Raw genomic sequence first — 27,239 nt, 5'->3', positions numbered from 1 at the left:
GCCGCTAAGCGGATCTTACGGTATCTCAAAGATACTCTTGGAGATGGATTAGTCTACACAAAATGTCCCAATGTTTCTCTTGGACATAGCATATATACATATATTGATGCAGACTGGGCAGGAGATCCCGATGACCGACAATCAGTTTCAGGTTTCTGCCTTTTTCTTGATTCTAATCTCATTTGTTGGAGCAGTGAAAAGCAGTGTGCGGTTGCACGATTTAGCACTGAGGCAGAGTATAGAGCAATGGCTGCAGGGACAGCTGAAGCGTCATGGTTACGACATTTGCTTGGAGAGCTCAATCTTCCTATTGTTCAGTCATCATTACTATGTGACAATCAAAGTGCGATAAAAATTGCCTTCAATCCCATTTTGCATAATCGCACCAAACACATAGAGATTGATCAACACTTCATCCGTCAGAAGGTTGAAGAAGCCGAGATCTTGCCGACTTATATATCCACCAGTGAACAGATAGCTGATCTTTTTACCAAAGGACTCACAGGGCAGCATTTTTGGGAATTGAAGAACAAGTTGTGCATGATCAAATCTCATGCACAACTTGAGGGGGGCTGTTAAGTTTGTGCATATGGGGCCGATCCACTTCTCTTATACCCACACGCCTAAACATACTAGGCGGTGGCACTCTTGTAAATGTTTATATATTTTTGTACATTTTGTAGTAACCTGATTAGGTTAATTTTTTAATAGAGATTAAGGAACGCAGGGCTGTATTGGCCGACTGCTCCTTTTCCTCTATGGTCTTGTCTTCTATCCTCTCTTCTCAATTTATCTGATTTTTAGACGAAAAGACGTAATTTTGTGAAGATTCTTACATGGTCACTGGTCACAAATAACGTCTCGGAGTTTTAAAGGGTGAGGTTTTCTCATGTATAATACGGCGAACTTGAAAAAAATGGGAAAAAAAGAGTGAATTTTTAAAAATTTTAAAATACTAAAAATGGGAAAAAAAAATAAAATAAGAGAAACTAATAACATAAACATCAAAAGACATTTGCAACAAATAAAAAATAGAAAATGAAAAAGGACTGTTTGGCATTAAAAAAACAGAAAAAATGAAAAAAGTGAAAAAAACAAAAAAAACCACGTTAAAAACCCATTTTCGTTTTAACGTTTTTTTTCAAAAAATGCATTTTTTAAAAGTTTTAAACGGCAAAAAAAACGCATTTTGTAAAGGATTGAAAGGACTAGAAAAGGGAGGGGAAGGCGGTGTTAAGGTTCTAGAGTGTATAGTATCCAATATGAATGAACCTCTCTCTTTCTCCTTCATCCTTGTTTGTATTTATCTATCCCTATTTGAAGAGCTTAAATGGAAAAAAAAAAACAATTTGTATCAAGCCACATATGAACAACTTAATAATCTGTTATTGGCACTGAAATTCGTCTCTATCATCATAGTTATTAGTTATTAACTCACTGTAGTTAATTATGCATATGAAGGTAACATACTTATGGTCTCTCTCTCTCTATCTATATATATATATATATATATATCGAGATAGAGAGAGAGAGAGAGAGAGAGAGTTGGCAGGTACATGACCTTTAGGTGCATGACATGACTTGTACGAAATCATCTTGGTCGTTTATCTTTTTAAGATGGAAGATTGAGAGAACATCAAGGAGAAAAATGAGATAATTTTACATTAATTACAACATTTTCTTCTTGATTTTTTCACAACTTTCATTTTAGAAAGAAAATTGGCAAGATGATTCCTTACAGGCCATGCACTTAAGGGTCACATACCTACTTATATATATATATATATATATAAAACAAAAAACACATTTTTTTCGAAAAAATGCAAAAAAACAGGATAAATTAAATTTCCGTTTAAAACTGTAAAAAGTCGGAATAAAAAAAACATTCAAAACAAAAAAACGCATTTTTCCTTTTTTTTCACATTTCTTATTTTTTTTATGCCAAACATTTTTTTTTCATTTTTTATTTATTGCAAATCTGTTAGTAGTTTCTCACTTATTATATAGGTTTTTCTCGGGTAAATACAACGAGCTTGAAAAAATAGGAAAAATACGGTGTAATTTTTAAAAATTTAAAACAACTAAAAATAAGGGAAAATAAAATAAGTGATAAACTAATAGCACAAATATAATATTTGCAACAAATAAAACTACAAAATGAAAATAAGCAAAAAGAAAACACGAAAAATGCGTTGAAAACGTGTTTTTTCGTTTTTAACATTTTTGTCAAAAATGTGTTTTTTTAAAGTGTTAAACGGCAATTTAATATATCACATTTTTTTTTGAAAAAACCTGTTTTTTTGTGACATATATATATATATAGATATAGATATACTGAATCTCTTTGGCCTGATGCAATGCATTGGGTGAGGGGTCGGAGGATTCCTTGATTTTTTACAATCTTCCGGCTTAGAAAGAACAACCAAGATGATTCCTTACGGGTTATACACCTGAAGGTCACGTCCCTAACAATCTGTCTCTCTTTCTTTCTCTCTCTCTCTCTCTCTCTCTATATATATATATATATATATATATATATATATATATATATAAACTGAATCTCTCTTATATGTGCCTAATGCAATGCATTAACATGCTTGGTTAAAGACACTCCCCCATGCAATGCATTGGGTGAGAGGCCAGATGATTCATCTGGCTAAACCCGGCCAGAGGAATCTACAAATCCTATATGCGTGTGTGTGTGCGCGGATGCATGCATGCATGTATGTATACGTTCAAGGATGCAAAAAATTAGTGTGTATATTATGGTAATTTGTTCTCCATAATTAGATTTATTTGTGCCAGTGTGTGTGTGTGTGTGTGGATATGGGGAGCAAATTTCCATGCTCTTGTTGACATGGAAGGGAATGATGGTAAGATGAAAGTTCCAACTAGTTTTCCCATTTTGTACCTCCAAAACACTTCCTGATTTTTCACTCAGTTTTTCTAATGAATCCCGAAAGATTTTTTATTCCTTTAGTGTCTCATTTTGCTGCTTTGCTTTTATACTCTGTTTTCTCCTTGGCAAACTTGTATGAGCTTTTAATTACTCTGGGTACTTCAGTAAGGTTCATGTACCCATGTCGTTGTACCCATACCTAAAGTGAGTACTTGGACACACTTGGGTACTTTTTGGACCAGAATTGCTTAATCTTACTTGATTTAATTTTTTCCAACTCAGTTTTCATTTCGTTTTTTGAGTTGTTCATTAACATGCAATGTTTTTACTGATATCATTTGTTCATTTAAATGTTGTTTTCATTTGATTTTTTTGTGTTATTTTGTGTGTGTGTGTATATATAATTATATATATATATATGTCCTACCGTACCCCTGTACCCGCATTTTCTAAAGTTGCCATGTCCATACCTGTATCCTCGTACCCGAACCATGCTTGTACCCATGTGACTTAGCTTCTAATTGTTGTGTTAGAAATGAACAAATGAAAAGAAGCCACACAGAGTAATATATTTCAGAAATATGACACCTTCATATATTTCATGCTGAAAGTAGTCGGACTCTTCACAGAGAAGTGCCTCATAATTTCCCTGCATGTGCGTGTGTGTCTGTGGGTGTTGCTGCTTATCATGTTTCATGTTATTCAGGTGCTAACATGTTGAACACCGTCTATTTTCTAATGATTTTTCAGAAATGTAGATGGTTTATCATGCTGCAAACTTGTATCTTGCAGCAAAGAAAAGGATTTGCTTGAGCATTTTGTGGAGTTAGTTGGATCGCTGGACCCAGATATTCTCTTGGGTTGGGACATACAAGGAAATTCCTTGGGGTTTTTGGCAGAAAGGGCTGCCTATCTTCAGATAAGCTTGCTCAAGAGTGTTTCTCGTACACTGGGATCTGCAACCAAATTTGCATCAGGAAATATGAAAGAGGATAGAGATTGTAGGCTGAAAAATATGATCCAGGGAGACATGGTTACTGATGCTCTTATTGCTGAAAATGCAATAATTGAAGATGAGTGGGGCCGCACACATATGAGTGGTATCCATGTTGGTGGAAGGATTGTTCTTAATCTTTGGCGAATACTGCGATCTGAGCTTAGACTTACCATGTACACTCTAGAGGCTGTGTCTGAGGCTGTTCTGCGACAAAAAATTCCTTACATTTCCTGCAAAATATTGACCAGGTGGTTTTCCAGTGGTCCTGGGATGGCACAACTTCGCTGCATTCAGTATGTGGTTGGCAGAGCTAGGCTGAATCTTGAGATCATGGATCAACTTGATATGGTAATATACGTATATCCTTTTGTGTTTGTCCTTTTCTTTTCTATATTAATTTTTTCTGGATTTTGCAGCTACTTCTTAACCCCATCCAGCTTTTATTTTCCTCTCTGTGAGGTTTGACCATTTGACTGCCTAAATTACTTGTACATCATATATGTGCATGGTGTAAGTTAATTAGCTACTTATACATTGGGAATATGACTGATTTTATCTGATGAAGATATTATTAATGTTGCAGTTTAATCGAACTTCAGAGCTTGCTCGTGTCTTTGGAATTGACTTCTTCTCTGTTCTTTCACGAGGTTCACAGTACCGTGTTGAGTCTATGCTTTTGCGGCTGGCTCACACACAGAATTATCTTGCTATCTCACCTAGTAGTCAGCAGGTCATCAAAACCCTTTCTTCATCAATTTTATATATATTTTTTTGTTGCATTGAATGTTTCTCCATGTGCTCTATGAAGATAAGTTTGACCCTGAAGAAATTTTACATAGACCTTCTGATGATGTTTTCAATGAATGGTCCAGTGTTTTACTTGTAAGAATGTCTGTTCTGCTCATGGAGGTTGAATTGTCTATTATGATGTTTAAACTTCTTTTTTTTTCCTGCTGCAAATGAAAAAAATCGAAGATCTATCCTATCATAAGATACCATATGCCATTTTCTTATAGGCTTTGCATGTTTGGGTTAAAAATTTAAAAGCTAATTTAAATATTTTCTGAGTTCTGACTGCTAACTGTTTTTTGTTTCTGAATCTCCGTATAGATCTTAAAAGGTTGTTCTCTATGTACTTGTGATGTGAACATAGTTGCAACACTGCAAGCTGTCATTATTCACTGCTTGGAAATTGGTAATGAACTAATGATTTCTTGTGTGAAACTAGTGGGAAATAAACATGCTCTTGCGCAATGATAAAAGTTGACCCATGCTGCTTAGATACTCTTTCATGCTTGATGGGTTGCTATAAGTTTGGCTTAGGTCGAGGATTAGGTGTTTATTGCTTCAAGTCAAAGGCCTTTGACCTTGTCAGAAATACACTGCTTCTATGTACTTAAACTGGTCAATCAACAAGGATTTTATGTTGGCAAGTTTCTCACTGATGCGTCTGTAGCTTTTTTCCCAGAGGTGAATTATTACAGGTTTTCATGTTAGTTCTCTATCTTCTTAAGAATTCCAAATAACTGTTAATGCACAAACAATGGGCTTCTTTGAAGGCAGCAAGGTACTTACACTAGGCAATCCTCTTTTCCATATCTCCTCATTATGGATCAGCTATTAGAATTAGGGATTGCAAGCTTGAAGAAGGCCCAAATGGTTCTGTTATTCACTGATTGATGTGGTAAGTGAGCTGGGTTCTGGAATGCCATGGGCCCATGAGACAATTTGATTCCCATATTCTGGTTGTGTTAAAGGGTTAACTGTGAGGAGCCAACCTTAGTACAAGAAACTGGGTTGGATCAACCTATGGTATACTGGTTGTTATGCCATTAGCAGCACCAGGCAGCTAAGTTGGAATGGAGGAACTGCTGTGCCATGGAAACTCCTCTCAAGTTGTGGGTTGCTTTTAATCAAAACTTCAGTAGGCAAGAGATGTAAATATCTTGAGGTGTTCCAACAATTTCATACGAAATGACATTAGGCTTTCAAACCCATGAGTCAAAGCCACGCAACTTCAGCATCCAATGCTTTTAATCAAAACTTCGATAGGCAAGAGATCTAAATATCTTGAGGTGTTTCAACAATTTCATACGAAATGGCATTAGGCTTTCAAACCCATGAGTCAAAGCCAGCAACTTCAGCATCCAAAGAATTTCCTGAAATTTTGCTGCACCTGTCTTAATTTTGCACAATAATTTTGCTTCCTTCTGTTCTACGTATATTACATGGTTTCATCATTTTGGAATAAGAGAATCTATTGGTAATGGAAATAAATCTGACTTTTCTGTGTGGTCTTGCAGGTCGCTTCTCAACCAGCTATGGAGTGCCTACCACTTGTGATGGAGCCAGAGTCAGGATTTTATGCTGATCCAGTTGTTGTCTTAGATTTTCAAGCTCTCTATCCATCTATGATTATAGCATACAATCTTTGTTTTTCTACATGCCTTGGGAAACTTGTTCCTGCAAAGCCGAATACACTTGGTATCTGCTCGTATACACCCGGTTTAAAGGTTCTGCAGGAGTTTAGGGATCAGTTGTTGCTGACACCAAATGGTGTTATGTATGTGCCTTCTAAGGTTTGTTATTGATGAACTCTAACGTGTCTCCTAACTGTTGGATGTTTGTAATATTTTTGGTGCCTATTCTCACAACAGGACATCAAATCTGGTCTTTTGGAGATTTTTTTGTCTTAAAGCTTGGCTTACAAAAAAATTATGTGTTTGGCAGACAAAGACGTGTGATATTCAAGTCTGAAAAGATCCCATCTACCAAAAAATACATGGCCATTTTTGGCCAGTTACTGATTGCAAAATGGCTGGGTAATTCCATAAGGCCCATATGGTATTTGGCCAGACAATAGTCAAAAATCCAAAAGGGAAAAAGAAGCCCTAGCTGGTATTTGATTGGAAAACTGACAACAAAGGGAAAGAAAAAAATTTCCAGTTGAAAAATAGTTAGTTGGCATGGTGAGACTTGCAGGGACTCCCAGTTTTTTTATGTTCTGGCTGCAGAATGGCCAACAAGTAAAGAAAGTTGAAAAAGGAACTCCAAGGTTTTATGGCCATTTGCAGCTGGCGATGGGCTGCAATGCACCACTAATCTTGGTCTCTTTCTCTCTTCTGACTTTTCAGGGAGGGTTGAAAGTGGTCGACCTTTTCTTTTTGCATGGGAGGACATGAGAAAAATTGGCATCCAACATGTTCCACTATACATTGTGTCCACCATGGCTATTATTCTTGCAGCAGCACTTAATTCTATGTCAAATAGGTGTGTACAGTCATAGAAAGGGAATGGCTGATCAGCCCTCTGATAGGATTTTTTTTGCCCCTTAATTTGTTAATGGGCAAGTTCATTCTCAGCAGTAGCACACTGAATCTGTAGTGGAGAGATGGCTTATTTTCTCGATGGGGTTTCTTTTTCCTTCTAGTTTGCTAATATGAGTTGTCATTCACTGGTTTCTGCTTCAGACCTTTTCTCTTTATCATCCTTCTTGTTTCTCTCCTTTTCCCCTTGTTTTGAGATTAAGTTGCTGACTGTTTTCTTGGTTTAAAACTAAAGCAATAATGTTTAGAGCACCTGTTTGAGACATCATACGAATCAGGGCCCTGGTTAAACTATTCCGGTGTAATGTATCCTGAATTTTTGTTACTCGAGGTGAAACTGTTGTACTTGCTGCAGGTCCGTAAGGGTGTTCTACCTTGTTTACTGGAAGAAATCTTAACAACAAGGATAATGGTGAAGAAATCCATGAAGAAGTTGACAGAATCAGAAAAGATCTTATATAGGGTAAATGCACTAACATGCTCTTTTTTATTGGATGCCATGGGAATGAATGTGTATATATGTGGTTTTGATGTGTCCCTGGTACTCTGTACTTGTGTCATGGTTTTGTTTTAAGTGAATACTTCTGCCATGATTCTTAACTGGATGAAGGATGTTAGTACAGAATTTTGAAACATGATTTATACTGTATATCATATGTTTCTCACTTTGTATTGTAGAACTATACTTGATGTGTCCCTTGTGTCTTCTCAACGACATGTAAATAATAAAACTTCTTGGCTGCCATTTGTTTTGGCAGCGGAACATTCTAAGAGTCACTTTTTCCTTTCTCCTCTTCAAGTCTGGATTGCCTGGGACTTGATTAAATAGTTGGAGGCTAGCTTGATTACATAGATAGTTCATCTTATTGGACCACTCTTTCTGCTAACGGCAGTTCTTAACCTCTGAGGATGAGATGAGGATCAAGTCATCTCAAGTTAACTGCAACATGCACCACTGACCACATATATGGTTGCTCCTGGCTGGCTTGTTAATGGACTAATCATGGTGCATCAACCAGGAAATATGTGCTTCTGGCAACAATTTAATGAAAGAAGCTCAGATAGTGGTGATTGTTATTAATAGTATGATATGGGTTATTGTTAAATGAATTGTTCAACACTTTGATTTTCCATCTGTTTTCTTGTGCTTGTCCTGCTATGAATTAATTCAGTTTATCTAATCACTGAACTGTCATGACAGATTTTTGATGCAAGACAGCTTGCTTTGAAGTTGATAGCAAATGTAACTTATGGTTACACAGCAGCAGGCTTTAGTGGTCGAATGCCGTGTGCAGAGCTTGCAGATAGCATTGTACAATGTGGTCGTAGAACACTTGAGAAGGCAATCTCTTTTATTAGTGCACATGAGACCTGGAATGCTAGGGTAATTTACGGAGATACTGACAGGTGAAATTAGTCCTATTTTATCCTGGTTTTGAGAATTTGGGTTTGGCTATGAATAATTTTTTTTTTTTTTGGGGATTTGAAGCATGTTTGTCCTCCTTAAAGGCCGTACACTGGAAGAAGCTTTTATCATAGGTCAGGAGATGGCAACAACAGTAACTGCAATGAATCCATACCCTGTGACTTTGAAAATGGAGAAAGTGTATAACCCATGTTTCCTTCTCACTAAGAAACGGTATGTTGGTTATAGTTATGAAAATCCAGGGCAAACAAAGCCAACATTTGATGCCAAAGGAATTGAGACGGTCCGGAGGGACACGTGCCCAGCTGTTGCAAAGATGTTAGAGCAATCACTGCGAACATTTTTTGAATCACAGGACATCTCCAAGGTGAGAGTTTTTTTGTTCTAGTTGTATACGTTGCATGTACAGTGTCTTTATGTTCATTTGAAGTGCAGTTGCACTAACGGTTTTAGAGGTGTATATTGATGCTTATTGCTTCTGTAGAGTGCAGATATTTTAGTTCTTTTCTGTGAATTGTTTGTTAGGATATTATTTTTGATGGTATGTGGTGTTTCTGTACTGCATCCTCATTCTTGTGTAGCTATGTGCCTGGACATATTTGTTTGACCGGAGGCATGTGCATGGATTAATTATAGCACTCAAAGCATAACAGTTGTTCTGACAGATCAAGTTCATAGCTATCAAGTTTGATTTGGTATTTAGAATCTAGATTCCTCATGGAAGTGTTTTATTATTCTTTACCAGCAACTGCAGACTACTGTTATATAGTTTTCAAGCTACTGGTTCTTTCTGTTAGGTGTTTTGTCTGTTAACTGGTTTCAGATCTTGTGGTTCATTTTTCAAAGTGGGCTTTAAGCCTTTAACATGGTCTGGGTCATCATTATTAGTTTTTTTTTTCCCTTTTTTCCAACGCTATAATGGTTATCTTTAACATAGTTTTTGTTGAGAAAACATGTTAGTTTGAGATTTTCTGTATTTTGGAACCTTATTATTAGGTAGTTCTTTGAATTTTTAATTACTTATTATACTCTTTATGTAAGGGTTAGACATAACCGTAATTAGTTCTTTTTAATCTAAATAAAGAGGAGGAGCTGCAGCTGACAGGTTCCTTTTTTCTCTTTCTCCCCTCTCTAGCTTCTCTCGGCTATCTCCTATCTCATCTTCTTCGTTCTTGTTTAATGCTAAGATCAACATGGTATCAGAGCGAACAGTCCTGGGACCCTACTGATGCTGTTTTAAATTGTTGAGCCTTCCTCGTTCTCTTATTCTTCATCAACGCCTTGGTGCTGATAATCTCTCTTTTGGCGGAAAAAGGTACATCTCAGCCTGTCGGGGGGTTAGGGTATTGATCACAAATATGTCAATGTGATCAGAAACCCTAACCCATGTTAATTAAAGTCATTGGTGGAACCTCAAGCATATGTGGATAGTTGCTGATCGCTTGAAGATATGAATTTGAAATAATTTCTGCCTGCAAAGGTGTGCCTATCGTGGAGTTGCTAAGATAACGAGCTGCAGGTCAGAACATTGTTTATTGTTGGTGTAATGTTGCTGTAGTGCAGGCGTGATTCCAGTCTGCTGTGGGTTAAGTTAATTAATTTGTTAGACCAGTTGTGTTCACTGGGAGTTACTTGTCGATCAAAATATATATTGTCTTTTATTCAAGGGTAATTCAGACTTCCATATTTTTCTATCTTTGAGGTTTTATCGTGACTACCAATAAATCTCTACAACAGGATACAATTGAATCTGGAAATAAGCAAACTGAAGCTGTTGTAGAGTACAAAGCTTTCGCAAATCCATTTTCCTTTGGATCTACTATCAAACTCGATGGATCTAACTATAATGTATGGGTTAGAACTTTCATGATGTCAGTTGTTGGACACAAGAAGAAATATATTTTGGAAGAAGATGAGGCAGTAGAAAAAGTCGGTAGGCATGCACAGTGGGAGGAAGAGAACAACATAATTAGTGCTTGGCTTATGACTTTGACGTACTCTCAAAGACAAGAACATCAACAAAATTCAACAAGTTCAACAAGAACTATTACAAATGCAGCAAGGTGACTGTAGAAACACACACCAAGATGGAGAGAAAGAAAAGGAACACACAATATACGTGGAAAACCTCAAAGAGAGGTGAAAAACCACGGAGAAGCTCTAACCTAGGTGCACAACCGCAACTCTAGGAGAGAGAAAATGTTATTCCACTAAATCAACAACACAACACAAAGTGGGATTATAAAGGGGGAACCCGCCTAGGGTACCGAGCCACCCTCGGTTCCCGTGCCCATGGAACCGGGTCCATATCCAGACCCGGTTCCCTTACACAAGATATTCTAACACTCCCCCTCAAGCTTGGCATACATGTCAAACATGCCAAGCTTGCTCACATTTTTCTCAAACTGAGATGTACATAAGGATTTGGTTAAAACATCTGCAATCTGATCTTCAGACTTCATATAAGGCAGGATCAACTCCTTAGAATCAATGCGTTCCCGTATGAAGTGGCGATCAATCTCCACGTGTTTGGTTCTGTCATGCAGGACGGGATTATTTGCAAGGTTAATCGCAGATTTGTTGTCGCAGTACATCTTCATCTTCTCTTCCATTTCAATTCCAATATCTGTTAGAAGGATCTTCAACCATAGCATTTCTGTAACTCCCATAGCAACTGCCCTGTATTCAGCCTCGGCACTGGATCTAGAACAAACTTCCTGCCTTTTACTTCTCCAAACAACCAGGTTACCCCCTAGAAAAATGCAGTACCCTGTAGTAGACCTCCTCGTATCAGTGCACCCTGCCCAATTTGCGTCAGAGTGACCTTCAATATTCAGTTGGTCTTGCTGAGTATACAGTAATCCCTTCCCTGGGTCATTCTTCAAATACCCCAACACTCTTTCTGCACTCTTCCAGTGACAATCAGTAGGAGCATGTATAAACTGACTCAACACATTCACAACATAGGTGATATCAGGGCGAGTGAGGGTAAGATAGATGAGCTTACCAACCAACCTTTGATACCGACCTTTGCCTTCCTCATCCAAGATGTTGCCAGTCTTGATGCTTATCTTAGTACCAGACTCCATTGGGGTTAGAAAGGGCCTACATCCAAGTTTACCTGTCTCCTTTAAAAGATCCAGGGTGTACTTCCTTTGGCTCATAACAAGCCCTGTCTCTGATCGAGCAATCTCTATCCCCAGAAAGTACCTTAGTTTACCCAAATCTTTCAGATCAAATTCAGCAGCTAACCTCTCCTTCATCTTCTTTTTCTCTTCTTCATCGTCACCTGTGACAATCATATCATCAACATATACAAGAAGGAGACTCACCAAACCATTTCTCTGCTTAATGAATAGGGTGTGATCACCATTTCCCTGTTTGTACCCATTAGTCTTCATCACTATCCTCAGTCTTTCAAACCAAGCTCTAGGAGACTGCTTTAGTCCATACAAGGCTTTCTTGAGATGACAACATCTTCCGCTTTGGGCATATCCAGGGGGCATGCTCATATAGACCTCTTCTTCTAGACGGCCGTTCAAGAATGCGTTCTTGACATCAAGCTGGTCCATGCTCCACTTCTTTTGCACAGCAAGTGCTAAGATGACTCTCACGGTTTTCAGTTTGGCAACAGGGGCAAAAGTTTCAAGATAATCAATACCATATTTCTGACTGAATCCCTTTGCAACAAGGCGAGCCTTATACCTTTCCACAGTACCATCAGGTTTGTACTTCACACTAAACACCCACTTGGAACCAACTAAATGAGTGTCCTTGGGGATATCAACAACTTCCCACGTGTTGTTCTTTGCCAAGGCATTCATCTCCTCTGTCATGGCCTGTAGCCATTTAGGATCCTCTCTGGCATCTTCCACACACTGGGAATCACAGACTTAGACAAGGATGTAATAAAGCATTTGTAATTCTTACTAAGTTTCGCATAAGAGACAAATCTCTGAATTGGGTGAGAAGTACAGGACCTGGTGCCCTTGCGCAGGGCTATAGGAAGCTCTTCATTGATTAGACTTGGGTCATCCGGGGAGCTCACAGGATTGGGATTGGTTACATCAACATTTTCAATCACATCTGTCTTCTTCCTTCTGTACACCTGGCCGAACAAATGATCACGGGCTGTAGGCTGATTATCAACAAGACCCTCGTCCATGTGACAGTCTCTATCATCTCTGACTGTGTCTGCCACACTGTCACTGGCCTTGTAATCCAAGAAATCCGTAAACTGAATCAACTGATTTGAGGAATACTCTTCACTACTGTGCCCTAGATACTCCCCCTGAAGAGGATTCACATGAAAGTATGCCTCATGTTCATGGAAGGTGACGTCCCGGGAAACATAGACTTTAGAGGTGGTAGGATCAACACATGTGTATCCCTTCTGAGTGGAGGAATACCCCAGGAACACAGCCTTGACAGACCGAGGATCAAGTTTCTTGAGGGTGGGACTATGGTCATGAACAAAACAGACACACCCGAACACCCGAGGAGTAAGAGGCCAGGGATTCTGAGTAGGCCAAAGCATAGAGTACGGGGAATGGCCCTGCAACACACGGGTAGGCATACGGTTAATAAGGTGGGCACTAGTGAGAAGCGCATCACCCCAGTAGCGCTTGGGAACCTGACGATGGAACAGAAGGGCCCGGGTAACATCAAGCAAATGGCGATTCTTCCGTTCAGCCACGCCATTTTGGGGAGGTGTGTAACTACATGACGTTTCATGAACAATACCCTTGCTCTTCAAGAAATCATCTAGGGATTGAGAGACATACTCTCTAGCATTATCGGTGCGAAAAGCTTGGACAGACGTCTGAAACTGAGTCTCAACAAAGGCCACAAAGTTTTTGACAATAACGGGAACTTCACTACGTTCTTTCAACAGATACACGAACGTACAACGGGAGTAATCATCAATAAGGGTCATAAAGTAATGAAAACCACGACAAGTGGGTACTCCCGAAGGACCCCAAACATCAGAATGAACCAAAGCAAATGGACGAGTGGTTTTATTGAATGAAATAGGGTACGAGGCCCTAACATGTTTAGCCAACTGACACACTTCACAGGTGAAGGAGTCCATGGAAACAGAATGAAACAAACGAGGAAACAACTTCTTAATCAATGGAAACGGAAGATGACCAAGCCTCTCGTGCCATCGCATAATAGTAGATCTGTCTTCTACGCCTGACAACTGTCCACTAGTGGCTGAAATAAGAGCGGACGCAACCTGCACAGGCAGTCTGTAGAGTCCATCAATAGCCGAACCAATCCCAATCTTCTGCCCCGTCACCAAGTCCTGCAGAAAACACCGATCAGCAGAAAAGATCAGATTACAGTTCAGTTCTTTAGTAATACTGCTGACAGATAGCAAATTCACAGGAATATTGGGAACATGAAGAGCATTATGAAGACAGTATTTATTTAACAAGGACAAACTCCCTTTTCCAGCCACAGAGATAGAAGAACCATCAGCCATAGATACACGTTGCTGCCCCGAAGACAATTTGTATTCTTGGAACATCTTAGGGTCCCCTGTCATATGATGCGTAGCACCACTGTCAACAATCCAATCACCATGTGAGGAATTACCTTAGTCACTAGTAGCCACGAGAGCTTGGGCTAACTTAGCCCCCTCAGACGTGGAAGTATCCTCCTGAGTAGTAGACAGCCGGCTGATATACGCTTGCAGTTCTTTGATTTGATCGGAGGAAAGCTTAGATTTGGCAACATTTGACGGACTACTCTGACTAGGCTCAGGCACAGAAGGACTCCGGCGGCTAGAAGGAGGACGACCCCGGACAAGCCGCCTCTCAGGATGAAGATCCCAACAAAAATCAACAGAATGTCCTGATTTGTTGCAATGGTTACACCGCCGAACAGGACGCTGTCCAATCCCAGAAACACGACTAACAAAGGCTGAAGGAGAACTCCCCTGACTGGTGTCAATATGCATCACCTGTCGACGCTGTTCTTCAGATTCCACACGGGTATACACCTCTTCAATTCCGGGGACCTCGTCACAATTAAGAATTTGGCTCCTAATGGATTCAAATTCATCGCGTAAGCCTCCGAGGAAAAGAAACGTCCGATCCATCCATTCTTTGTCCCAGTACAAGGCATGATCAGACCCACAGTGCCAGTCATCATTCACATGGTAGTCAAGTTCCTCCCACTTAGTCTTTAGGGCTGCAAAGAAGGCGGCTACAGACAAGTCACCCTGTTTAAGAGAGTATATGCTACGTTTGATTTGGTACGTACGCAATACTCTCTTCTTACGGCCATACATCCGTGCAAGCACAGTCCACATGTCGTAGGCAGTCGATTTACGCAAGATCAAAGGCTGAATATCTGCAGAAACAGAACTAATAATCCATACTTTAACCTGACTATCTTCCAACGTCCAAGTAGCCCATCGCGGATCGGTTTTTGAAGGTGCAGGCTTCTCCCCAGTAATGTAGGGCAGGCGACCACGACTGGTTATCCCAATTTCTAGGGCAGCCGACCAAGAGAGATAGTTATCCTTGTTCAGCCGGATGGAGGTGACTTGAACAGGCAAGATCTCGCTCTTGGTATTGCTGCCCGAGTCTAGGGCATCATCGATCTTGAGGGACATCTCCTCGGCCATCACAATCACCAAGAAGAAAGAATACCCAGCACCAGAGACGACAAACAAGAGGCAGCGGCGCTGTACGGCGGCGGTGGCGCGGGACGGCGGCGGCGCTGAAATGGGCGACGGCGGCGCTGGACAGCGGCAACGCAGCAGAGAACAACCACGCTGGACGATGGCGGCGCAGCTGGCAGCGCTGGACGGCGGCGGCGCAGCAGCGGCAAAAAAAAAAAAAAAACGGCGGAAACAGCAGCGGCAAAGAAACACGGCGGAAACACGACTATCACACCAACGATCTCTCACGCGTTGGCTCTGATACCATGTAGAAACACACACCAAGATGGAGAGAAAGAAAAGGAACACACAATATACGTGGAAAACCTCAAAGAGAGGTGAAAAACCACGGAGAAGCTCTAACCTAGGTGCACAACCGCAACCCTAGGAGAGAGAAAATGTTATTCCACTAAATCAACAACACAACACAAAGTGGGATTATAAAGGGGGAACCCGCCTAGGGTACCGAGCCACCCTCGGTTCCCGTGCCCATGGAACCGGGTCCATATCCAGACCCGGTTCCCTTACACAAGATATTCTAACAGTGACATGGATTTAATTGAATACTTTACGAAACTGAAGTTTACTTATGAAAAGATGAATTCTTTAAAACCTCCCTGCAAGCAGTCTCAAGTCTCACATGGAGCAAATGATTGTTGTTAAATTTCTAGCTGGATCGTCATCAGATTACTCTGCATACAACGCTCAAATGCTTATAGGATCATATTTTCCCAATCTAGATGAGACCTTCAATAGGCTAAACAGATTGGCTGTCATCATTCCTCCATTTACAAATGACTCTCAGCCATCTGCACTTGCCTCTTTTGGAGGAGGACGTAGTGCACAACACTCTGCCCATGGTAGAGGAAGAGGTCGTGGTCCAGAAGGACGTGGAAGACTCCAATGCACATATTGTGGTCGACTTGGCCACTTAGAGGATAGGTGCTGGAACAAACTCGGTAAACCTAACACATTTGTATCATCGACTGTGACATCCTCATCCATTTCAGCTCCTAAGGTGAATCCTGCTTCCGCTTCTATAGATGTTACATCTCTCAATTTATGTCCGGCTGAACTTGGCTTAATTATGGAGCATCGATCAAATAATGCACATTCTACCTCATCAGCTTCCACTTCTATCACAAATTCAACATATTTTGTAGGTAGAACTCTTTTTAATTCTGGAGCATCTAAACACTTTTGTGGAGATGCTAGTATTTCAAATTTGTAGAAATTTAATCCCTCACGACATGTTCGATTGACGGATGGAAGACTATCTCCAGTAGAAGGACATGGAAATGTTCGTCTATCTCCATCTTTACATGTTCATGAAGTGATATATACTCTTGAATTCCCAAAGGATATGCTATCTATAAGCAAATTAACCAGAGAGAAGAATTGCTGAGTTATTTTTGACCAGGATACTTGTGTATTTCATGACCTATCGACTGAGAGGAAGATTGGTGGAGGCCATGAGAGAGATGGAATCTACTTGTTGGATAATCCATTAAATAAGCTTCATTCTTTAGTCGATTCACCTTCAAGTGCATTCCAATGGGATCTCAGACGTGGTCATCCATCCTTTCTGAAACTTCGGCAATTATGTCCTCAGATTTCTTTTACAATCTCTATCGAGTGTGAAGCTTGTCAACTAGGCAAACATAGTCATATGTCGTTTCCATTGAGCCAAAGTTGGCAATTATGTCATCAGATTTCTTCTACAATCTTTGTCGGGTGTGAAGCTTGTCAACTGGGCAAGCATAGTCATACGTTGTTTCCATCAAGTCAAAGTTGGTATAGCTAAAATCTATTTGATTTAGTTCATGTTGATGTATCGGGACTTGACCGAGTCTCGAGTTGGTTGTCGTCTCATTACTATCTGTGTATTGTTGATGATTTCTCTCAAGTCACTTGGGTGTTTTTGATGAAAGCCAGATCTGAAGCTCCTTGTATCTTGCAAATTTCATATTGGAAATAAAAACTTAATTTAATTCTTGTATCAAGATTGTTCGCACTGACAATGCTCTCGACATCAAATCTACTTCTCTGCTTGAATTTCTATAAATGCTGAGGTATTGTGCCACAGTTTATATGCCCTCACACATCTCAACAAAATGGTGTAGTTGAAAGATAAAACACAGCCATTTGTTGGATGCTGCCTGCACTATCATGCTTCATTCTTATATGCCTTCCAAATTTTGAGAGATGCAATGTTAACTGCATGTTACCTAATAAATAGAATGCCATCTTCTTCCATAGACAACAAGATGCCAATTCAAATTTTTACCCAAACACAAATAGGGCTTTGTTCTCTTTACCTCCAGTGTATTTGGATGCACATGCTTTGTACATTGACTTGGACCTAATCGAGATAAACTAGCCGTGCAACCAACTAAATGTGTATTTGTGGGAAACTCTCGAAATCAGAAAGGGTAATGGTGCTTAGATCCTATATCTAATCGAGATTTTGTCAGTGCTGATTAGGGCTGCACGCGAGTCGAGCTCGAGCTCAGCTCGACTCATGTTTAAATCAGCTCGAGCGTAACTCGAGCTCGACACGAGCTTCACAACTCCAACTCGAACTTGACTCGAGAGACTGTGTTCGAGCTCGAGCTCAACTCGTCGGCTCGTTTAAACTCGTTTAAACGGTGTATGTCTTCCCCAAAAATCGTAAACTAAAAATTCTACGCTGTGTTTCATCTCCGAAATTCAGGACTCAATGCAGGAACACCCAAATTCCAGAAACCCAAAAAGAACACATACCGGAAACAAAAAAATCAAGACTGTAACAAGAGAGCATTGGTATTGTTGGTGGTCCGAAAATGGCGATGCTCGCCCTCATATGTCACGATAAGCATCGAGGGATCGTCAGGTGCTTGCTTCACATGCTTTCTCGTAGGCCACCCTCTGAGACTGCTGCATTTGTAGTATCCTCTGTAGACAAAGACAGATTCAGATAATGAGAAAAATGAGATCATGCCAAAAGAAAAAAAAAAAGAAAAGGAAAGCAGAAAAAAAGAAAAAGAAAAGGAAAGCTCATTCCTCTCTTCTTCTCTAGAGAGATTGGAATAAACAGAGGAAGGAGAAGCACCTTGGTTAGGGAGAACCCTTTATTGGTTTCTGCCCATATTTTCTCCAGGAATACTCGTCTGCACGGATGTCGGCAATCTTTGAACTGATGGAAGGAACTCTTGTCACCCTCTTCACTTTCAATTTCCTGGAAATGCAAAACGCGTGCGAGCACATCTCTAAACACGACATGAGACTCATCCAAAGAATAATAATCCATTCCTATCTAAGGCTGCTGTCTGCAAAAGGAAAAAGAATACCAAAACTCTTTGAGCAGAAAATGGTTTCTGGACTATGAAGTGATTTGGTATTCCACCTTCCAGCCATGCCACATTTCTCCGGTTTTTGTTTATTTTCATAGCGTAAACACTTACAAGCAGTAGATGAAAGGACACTACTCAGAAAGGAATATTTCCCCCAAATAATGACACTTTAATTTTCATTCCACAGGTTTGTTGTCTTGTTTCAACACTAGGAAAGCTGATGGTAAAACATATCATGAACAAAAGTTTTTTGTATGATGTTCTCATGAGAGAGAGAGAGAGAGAGAGAGAGAATGTCAAGATTTACCTCTTTTTTGGACAATGACACCTACCATGAGCACCACATTTATCGGCATTATCTCTAGGAAAAGCGTGGGTGAGGAGAGAGAAAAAATAGGAGGGAAAATAAATGACGAGTGTGGGTGAGGGGAGAGAAAAACAGGAGGGTAAATGAATGAGATTGATTGATTGATTGAAAAGAGTAATGATGAGGGTGGGAGGAAGTGTGGGAAGAGAAAAATAGAGGGAGGTGGGTGTAATGATGAAGGTGAGAGGAAAAGAGAGGGAAAACTGAAAGCACTTGAAAAAAATAATGAGAAAAACAAAAAAATAATGAGAAGTTTGTAAAATTTAACAAAGAAAACAAAAAGCTGAGCCGAGTCGAGTCCAACCAACTCGAACTTGGCTCATTAATATACTCGAGTTTATATTTAAGTTCGAGCTCGACTTGTATAACAAACGAGTCTAGCTCGAGTCGAGTTTACTCGAGCAAGTTCGAGTTGGCTCGACTCGTTATGCAGCCCTAGTGTCGATGTAACCTTTTTCGAGTCTTCTCCATTCTTTCTTGCAAGCCCTTCATATCCACAATTTGAGATGTCTCCTTCTGTTCCACTCCCAATTCCTCCTATTCCACTTGACTCACCTTCTTTTTATATCATTCCTCACTTGTCCCAATTCCTCCATTCTGCAGTTTAAAGACAATTCTCTCATATATTCAAGAAGGAATCCATCATCTAATGACCCTGTAATGTCTTGCTCTTGGAAGGTATGTAGTTCTGAATTACATGACATGCCTGAGTGTTCCATTGATGCTTCTCATCTTGATGAATTGCCTATTGCACTACGTAAAGGGGTCAGACAAGACACAATTCATCCTTTTTCTAAATTTGTTAGTACATCTCATGGGAGATCATATGTACAAATTTATTGATGCCTTGCCAGCTACTTCAGTCCCTATCTCGCATGAATAAGCTCTTTTGGACTCTTAAGTGATACCAAACAATGAGGGAGGAGATGGACTCTACCTACTACTATCCCGCCACACTTGGGTTCTTGTTGATCCTCCATTCGGGGCAGATATTGTTGGCTCGAAATGAGACTTTACTATCAAGTATAACTATGATAGTGCAGTTGAGCGATATAAGGCACAGTTGGTAGCAAAAGGGTACACACAGGCGTATGGTATTGACTTCTTTGAAACTCTCTCTCCTGTGGTACATTTGGGTACTATATGATTAATTATATCTGTTGCAGTTCATTATGGATGGAATATGCACCACTTAGATATCAAAAATGCATTTTTGTATGGAGATTTATCTAAATTAGTTTATATGCAGCAACCGTCGGGCTTGGAGAGACAAGGGGAGTGTACCAACGTATGTTTGTTAAAGAAGGTTATATATGGTTTGAAACAGAGTTCCAGAGCATGGTTTCAGAAGTTGTGTGATGTTTCAGCAGTTGTGTGATGTTGTGTCTAAGTTTGAGTTTCATAGATCTTCTTTAGATCATTCATTATTCATAAAAAAGACCTCAGAGGTATAGTTGTTATAGTGATATATGTGGATGACATTATTTTAATTGGTGATTACGAGCAAGAAATACAACACACAAGGAACCAACAACACTTTTTTACTATCTTGGCTCTATGCGTTACATCTTGGGGATAGAAGTAGCAAGAAGGAAAGAAGGTTTAGTTCTTTCCCAAAGAAAATATGTTCTTGATTTGCTACAAGAAACAAGTATGAATCTATTCCTATGAATTCTCGTATTCACTTATATGATGATAAATACGAACCTATTGATAGCAAATCATATCGGTCATTGATTGGAAAACTACTATATGTAACCATCACTCGGTTGGATATATCTTTTGCTGTGGAAAAACTGAGCTAGTTTATGGACAAGCCCAAAAAACCCCGTTGGGATGCAGCTATGCAACTCTTGAAATTTTAAAAGGTTCCCCTAGAAAAGGCCTATTATTTATAAGAAGTTCATCAATCTAGATAGAGGCTTATTCTGATGCAAATTATGCAGACCTATTGATGATAGAAAGTCCACTATGAAATTCTGCATCCTTGTTGGAGGCAACTTAGTCTCTTGGAGAACTAAAAAACAAGTTGTTGTGGCTTGGTCTAGTGCAGAGTTAGAGTACCGAGCCATGACTCAAACTGCCACTGAGATCACCTGGGTGAGAGCCATGCTAGAAGGCCTTGAAATTTAGATAGAATTACCTATAAAAATGCAATGTGATAATAAAGTGGCCACCTATATGGCCGATAATCTGGCTTCAACGAACAGACCAAACAGATAAGATGGATTGTCACTATATTAGGGACTTGGTTCAAGCAAGGATTATCTCTACTGAATATGTTGCCTCAGAAGATCAAGTCGCAGGTATATTTACCAGAGCTCTCCTTTATCAGATTTCATGAAGTATTGTAGCAAGCTGAGCATGATAGACATCTATGCTCTAACTTGAGGGGGAGTGTTGAGAAAACATGCTGGTTTGAGGTTTTCTGTATTTTGGAACTTTATTATTGGGTATTTCTTTGAATTTTTAATTACTTATTGGACTCTTTATGTAAGGGGTTAGACATAACTCTAATTAGTTCTTTTTAATCTAAGGAAAGAGGAGGAGACACAGCTGAGAGGTTCTTTTTTCTCTTTCTCTCCTCTCTAGCTTCTCTCAACTATCTCCTAGCTCATCTTCTTGGTTCTTACTTGTTTAACGTTAAGATCAACGGTTTTGTTGATTATGATTTTTTCCAAAATGAAAAAAACTTGTAATTAGTCAAATTCGAAAAACTCGGTTTCGAGTGCACCTTCATTTTTTACCTTAAGGCTTACTGGTCCATATATGATAGTTGCTTTTGTGAACAACCCGAATAGTGTAATTTGCTAGTCAACCAGATCAAGATTGTCCTACTAATGTTTTAAGTGTGGTTGGCAAACCCAATGAGTTGCTGGGAAATCACCTGAATCGATTCAGATTGCTAGTGGACTGAGTCATGAGTCAAGTACTGAAACAAATGCAACTGAATGTTAGAGAATTTGGTTCTGGATCAGCTGAATTGGCTTAATAAATTGAATCGGCTAGGGATTGTCTGATTGTATACTTTTTTATTCAGCACACATTCTTACTATTACTTAGAATCACTAAAAAATGAACTATAATTGTTCACACATACTTTTACTGAGACACATAGATAGGGCAGTTTGGTCCCCATACCCTTGTGAACATACCAACACAGTGGCATGGGTATGGGGACACAATACACACTATGGTGTTTTTGGAAACACATTAAGCCCTTTTTCTCTTGAACCATGCATGAACTTTCATGGGATTTTGTGTGTGTGTGTGTGTATGTGTTTCACTCTCTCTCTCTCTCTCTCTCTATATATATATATATATATATATATATATATATATATATATATATATATTAATATATATATATATATATTGCGGTATCCCCTAACTACATCATCTAAAATTGCCTTACCTGTACCTACATCCACATTAGCGTACTCTTTCCCAAACCCCTACCTGTACCCATGTGGCTTAGGTTGTTTATTAGTTATTATTTTGTAGCTGTGCTTACAAACTATAGTTATTTGATTGTATTTACTTGATAGTTACTTTTTATTTTATAGATGTGATTTGACTTCTTTGTTGTTGTGTGGTAAAAGTACACCCTAAAAATTTATGACTTTGACCAGGACGATTTCAGTCAATTCCCAGGCCCATGACCGAATTATGGACAGCATCATATTGTGATTGGGCTGTGTTAGTATAGAGGATATTTTATAAGGAGATTGGGTCAGTTGATTAAAAATGTTGACTAATAGACTAATATAGGCTACACATATGACCATTTAATGAGATGCTTAGTAAGCTTGGGAGGAGGAATTGTGGTGATACTTATCTTAAAAGATAAGCATCCAGATTGGATTCCTTCACCCCAAGATTCGTGATTTGTATTTCTAATCTGGTCATTGTCTGCCTGACCTGTCATACCAATTCAGAAAAAGGGAAAAGTTTCTGTGCATAACTTGACTGTAACATGCTTTATCTGCTTTCACATTCTTACTGGACTGTCCACGTGGATGTGGTATCCAGACCCAGAAATATGAATCAACTCGAAGACCTTCTCAATGCTGCACCTTACTTATTATTGGCTTCTATGTAGATGACATGGATTCTGTTGTAGCCTTGCAAGAGAAAACATCGAAGATCAAAGCAAGGCTTATACAACATTATTGCTTACTGGTGTTCCAATCACCACTTGATGATACTCGGCCACAGTCGTTAAGTTTTTGCGAATGCTATCAGTTTGTTCAGCTGTAGCCATGCCATGTCAAGCATGCCATTGGAAAAATCCTCTACTAAGGTGCTCTACAATTCCAAAATGATGAGTAACCACGTGAATGTGCAGTTGGCTTTGTTGTCGAAAAGTACACCCTGAAAATGAAAACCAGGGATTCTAAGAGCTTCAAATATGCATTATCTGACTGTCTGATGCCTGTTTCCTTGGCCTTCAATACATTCTTCTCTACGATGAAATTGATGATCCTGATGGGATCAGAGTATCGATAATCACATGAATCCTTCAAATTAAAGCACATTATAAATGCTAGAAGAATCACTATCAGCAGAATCCGCTCCGTTATAGTTTATTCCTTTCTCCAAAGGTTCATCAGCTAAACAAGCTTGAAAATTTTATGAACCCTCTCAGCATCAAAGGGTTTGCTGTGTGTGTCTGAGAGAGAGAGAGAGAGAGAGGATGTTTAAAGAAAAGGTAAAAACGTCCTTTTTTCTTTTTGAGGGTGAACAGATCATTTTACACATTGTCACAAATGTTGGTGATATTGTGAACATACTGTGCTTTTATTGCCAAAACAGCATAGAATGCCTTCTGACTGGAAAATTCTGTGATATTTTCAAAATGTTGCCAAAATATTTCTTGTAATGATTTTGCAACATGTTTCTGCTACGTCTCTTCTTCTACAAATAATCATTATTGATGTAATTTTTAGTCTATGTTTTTGTTTTCTTTTTTATTTTAAAAATTGATAATGAAATTAGTGGAAAATTTTCGTTCCTTATTCTGTATCTTTTCCGACTTTTGAATTCTGGATATTTTCCCAGGGAAAACAACTTTGCTGAGAAATACTTGAGAAAGACCTTGTTGATAAAAAACTGAGAAGGATTTCTGTGATTATATTTTACCATTATTTTAATGATTTTCATGAACTATAATTGATGGAACTGCTGGTTGAGAGCTATTTTCTGAACTAGATGGTCATTTGTGTCTTTCCTATTACACAGTTCTTTATATATATGAGATGAAAAAAGGTGAGGCTTTTTGTATTCAGCTACTGTATTGTGCTCTAATTTACAGACACTTTTCTACATAAAAAATGTTCAACACTGTAGTGTGATAAGTAAAACAAAAAAAGTTGCAAGATGGTTGGTGATTAAGATGTCCAAGCCACCTTGTGTTTATTACTGTGGCTCCTCGATAGCCTGATCAGTGATCAGTTTTCACAAAATCCTAAGTCCTGTTGTCTGCCTTTCTGTTGCTGATATACATGAAGAATTATGCTTAATGACATGATCATTTGCATCTAACTTTTGGTTTTGGTGCTTGGAACTTACACAGGTAAAAGCATATTTGCAGCGGCAGTGGACGAGAATTTTGTGTGGTAAGGTGTCACTTCAGGATTTTGTATTATCGAAAGAGGTTCGTTTGGGAACTTACAGTTCCAGGACTTCTTCACTCCCACCGGCAGCTATTGTTGCCATGAAAGCAATGAGAGCTGATCCTAGGGCAGAACCTCGTTATGGTGATCGGATACCATATATTGTGGTCCATGGGGAACCTGGAGCTCGGTTGATTGACTTGGTTGTTGATCCATTGGATGTTTTGGATATAAGCTCCCCATATACACTAAATGATTTATACTATATTAAGAAGCAGATCATCCCACCCTTGCAAAGAGTTTTTGGACTTCTTGGGGTGGATTTGAACCGATGGTTCTCTGAAATGCCACGGCCAGTTCGCCCGACCTTGGCCAAGCGCTTTGCAGTATGTGGAAATGTTCCAAAGGGAAGAATCTACTCTAAGGTGGGCAGAACTAGAATAGACAACTACTATACATCAAGGCACTGCACCATATGTGGAGAAATCATACAAGGAAGAACCCTTGTATGTGACAGTTGCTCCAAGAAGGGGCCTGTAGTTGCCACATGTATGACTGGCACAACTGCAAGATTGGAACATGATATCCAACACCTAACTGCAGTAAGCTTATCTCTGATTTTGCTTTTGATTTGATGCACAAATTTTTCCAACAGCTTTTGTTGAAACTTTGCTCTTTTAAGAGTTGCAATATCCTGGTTAAGAAAACTTGTGGAACTTCTATCTTCAATTTACGGGATTCCCTAAGAGAATGGATTTGACTGAGATGGAACTCTAAAAAATTATGCAAGTAGACTTGTCTGTTAATTTTTGGATAATTTTTTTTCCAGAATTCTCTCATTGGTTCGAAACTACACATTATGCATCAGTCTATTTTAATGTGTAAATAGGATCTTACAGGTTCAGAAATTTAACGATCGAATACTTCATATATTTCAAAAATCTTACTTTGGAAACCAAATTTACCATTCCAAGAACACATCTTTAGGTTAAATTTTGAAAAGTGCTTTGGAATAAAACTTGAGATTGTAGTGCAAGAATCAGGTTGGATCCCTATTGTGTTAATTTGACACATGAGATGTGAGTTCTGAGATAAAAGTGCGTTAGTTGTTTGTACCTTCTTTACTTTTTGTTATTGTCAGCATGTATTGCTTCAGAATTCGGATTGTCATGACATGTACCTGCTGCTTGTCTTGAGACCAATAAAGGTGCCAACTTGCCCAAATTCCAAGCCATAGTTAGGCACAGACTTCAGGCTGTGTTCCAATCATCTGAACCAGGCTGCTCAATGGTTGGAGCTTAATCATGATTTAAGAAACTTTTTCTTCATATCTGTTTTGGCACCTACATTTCAATGTAGCCCAGGCGGCTGCTGAAGTGGAAACATCCATTTTTCTTTTTGATGTGTAGAAGGATTACAATGTTGGGAGAAGGTTTAATTTTTTCTGATGTGCTTCAATTAGCTTCCTTTCACATTTTAAGTTTTTATGTTTTTTACCCTTTTATTGAGTCTCAGCTAAGGACGGAATTGGAATTTTCAAGGGCCTGAGCCATGCGGATTAGCACTTCTATTAGGAAGTGAAATGGCTTTGACTGGATGGGTGGGTCCTTATAGTGTTAAGAGGGCTGGGTTCCTATTGGGAGTTTGAATGACGGAGACGATATATGTAATTGCACAACAGAGAGCATGTTGAATCACGACGGTTCCCCTTCTGAAATTGATGATAGCTTATTTCCTCGATGCAGATATGCAGGCATTGCGGCGGTGGTGATTGGATCACAGAAAGTGGTGTCAAATGTACGTCACTTGCATGTCCTGTATTCTATGAACGGCGAAAAATTCAGAAAGAGCTGCAGGCTGTCTGTACGGTTGCGTCAGAGGCTGGATTTTATCCAAAATGCATGGTCGAGTGGTTCTAACTAGCCTTATGCAAGGGTAATGGAGTCTCCTTACTGCACCTTTTGAGGTCTGATACTGATTGCTGGAGTCGGCTGCTACGTGCTGTTCCATGAAAATGGTCTGATCACCTTCGAGATGATTGAGACATGATTCGGTGGGCAGCTGGTTGTTGGTGTCCGGTGTTGTCGAGCAATCTCCTTGTATAGTTACGTTTAGCATGTGCTTGGTTCATCAAGTCCTGCAAAACTAGGTAAAAGTTAAATATGTAACCAATGTACAGTAGCTGCCATTAGTTTCTCAATTGCGTGATCGCTGAAGGAGAAACTCTGTAAAATATTAACTTATGTATAATAGTTCGTTTTCATCAATTTCTCAACTATGTGGTTCCTGAATACTCTGCTTTTTCTTCTCTTTTTTTCCTTTCCTGCTGAGGAGCAAGGAGACGAGTCAGAACGGAGAGAGGCTTACGGTGCCCATTTTCTTGGGTCTATGAGACAAGCTGCTTGATGCGTCTTCCTAATGCTCCATGGACTTTGGACGTGTGTCTGCTCGAAGACGGTTTACCTTTATGTCCATGTGGAACGCCATCTGTTTTCCTTTTTGTCTCTTTTTTTCCTTACGAGAAGGCCGCTTTTGGAGGAGACCTGGTTGGCATTGGTTAGGCATTCGAAATGCGGAAAACTTGGAGAGGTTCAAGAAAGAAAG

General features: G+C 39.4%; 1 protein-coding gene across 9 annotated transcripts in view; it reads left to right on the top strand.

Annotated features, from left to right (window-relative positions):
* The window catches only part of LOC116254148 (DNA polymerase zeta catalytic subunit), a 48,082-nt gene extending 21,156 nt beyond the window's left edge, over positions 1–26,926 (top strand). For 8 of the 9 annotated variants that reach the window (XM_050077781.1, XM_050077782.1, XM_031629295.2 and 5 more), the window contains 8 exons: positions 3,650–4,244; positions 4,480–4,626; positions 6,200–6,475; positions 7,578–7,685; positions 8,424–8,629; positions 8,712–9,015; positions 24,596–25,237; positions 26,381–26,926. In XM_050077781.1, coding sequence (XP_049933738.1) covers positions 3,650–4,244; positions 4,480–4,626; positions 6,200–6,475; positions 7,578–7,685; positions 8,424–8,629; positions 8,712–9,015; positions 24,596–25,237; positions 26,381–26,554 — 2,452 coding nt within the window. In that variant the 3' untranslated portion in view covers positions 26,555–26,926. The remainder of the gene's footprint in view (positions 1–3,649; positions 4,245–4,479; positions 4,627–6,199; positions 6,476–7,577; positions 7,686–8,423; positions 8,630–8,711; positions 9,016–24,595; positions 25,238–26,380) is intronic. The other variant, XM_031629296.2, reaches the window with a different exon arrangement.
* The last annotated feature ends 313 nt before the right edge of the window (positions 26,927–27,239 follow it).

Source organism: Nymphaea colorata, chromosome 5, assembly GCF_008831285.2.
Source record: "Nymphaea colorata isolate Beijing-Zhang1983 chromosome 5, ASM883128v2, whole genome shotgun sequence".
In the NCBI taxonomy this organism is placed as follows: Eukaryota; Viridiplantae; Streptophyta; class Magnoliopsida; order Nymphaeales; family Nymphaeaceae; genus Nymphaea; species Nymphaea colorata.
The sequence above is the reverse complement of the archived record's forward strand: the minus strand, read 5'-3'. Positions and strand labels throughout refer to the sequence as shown.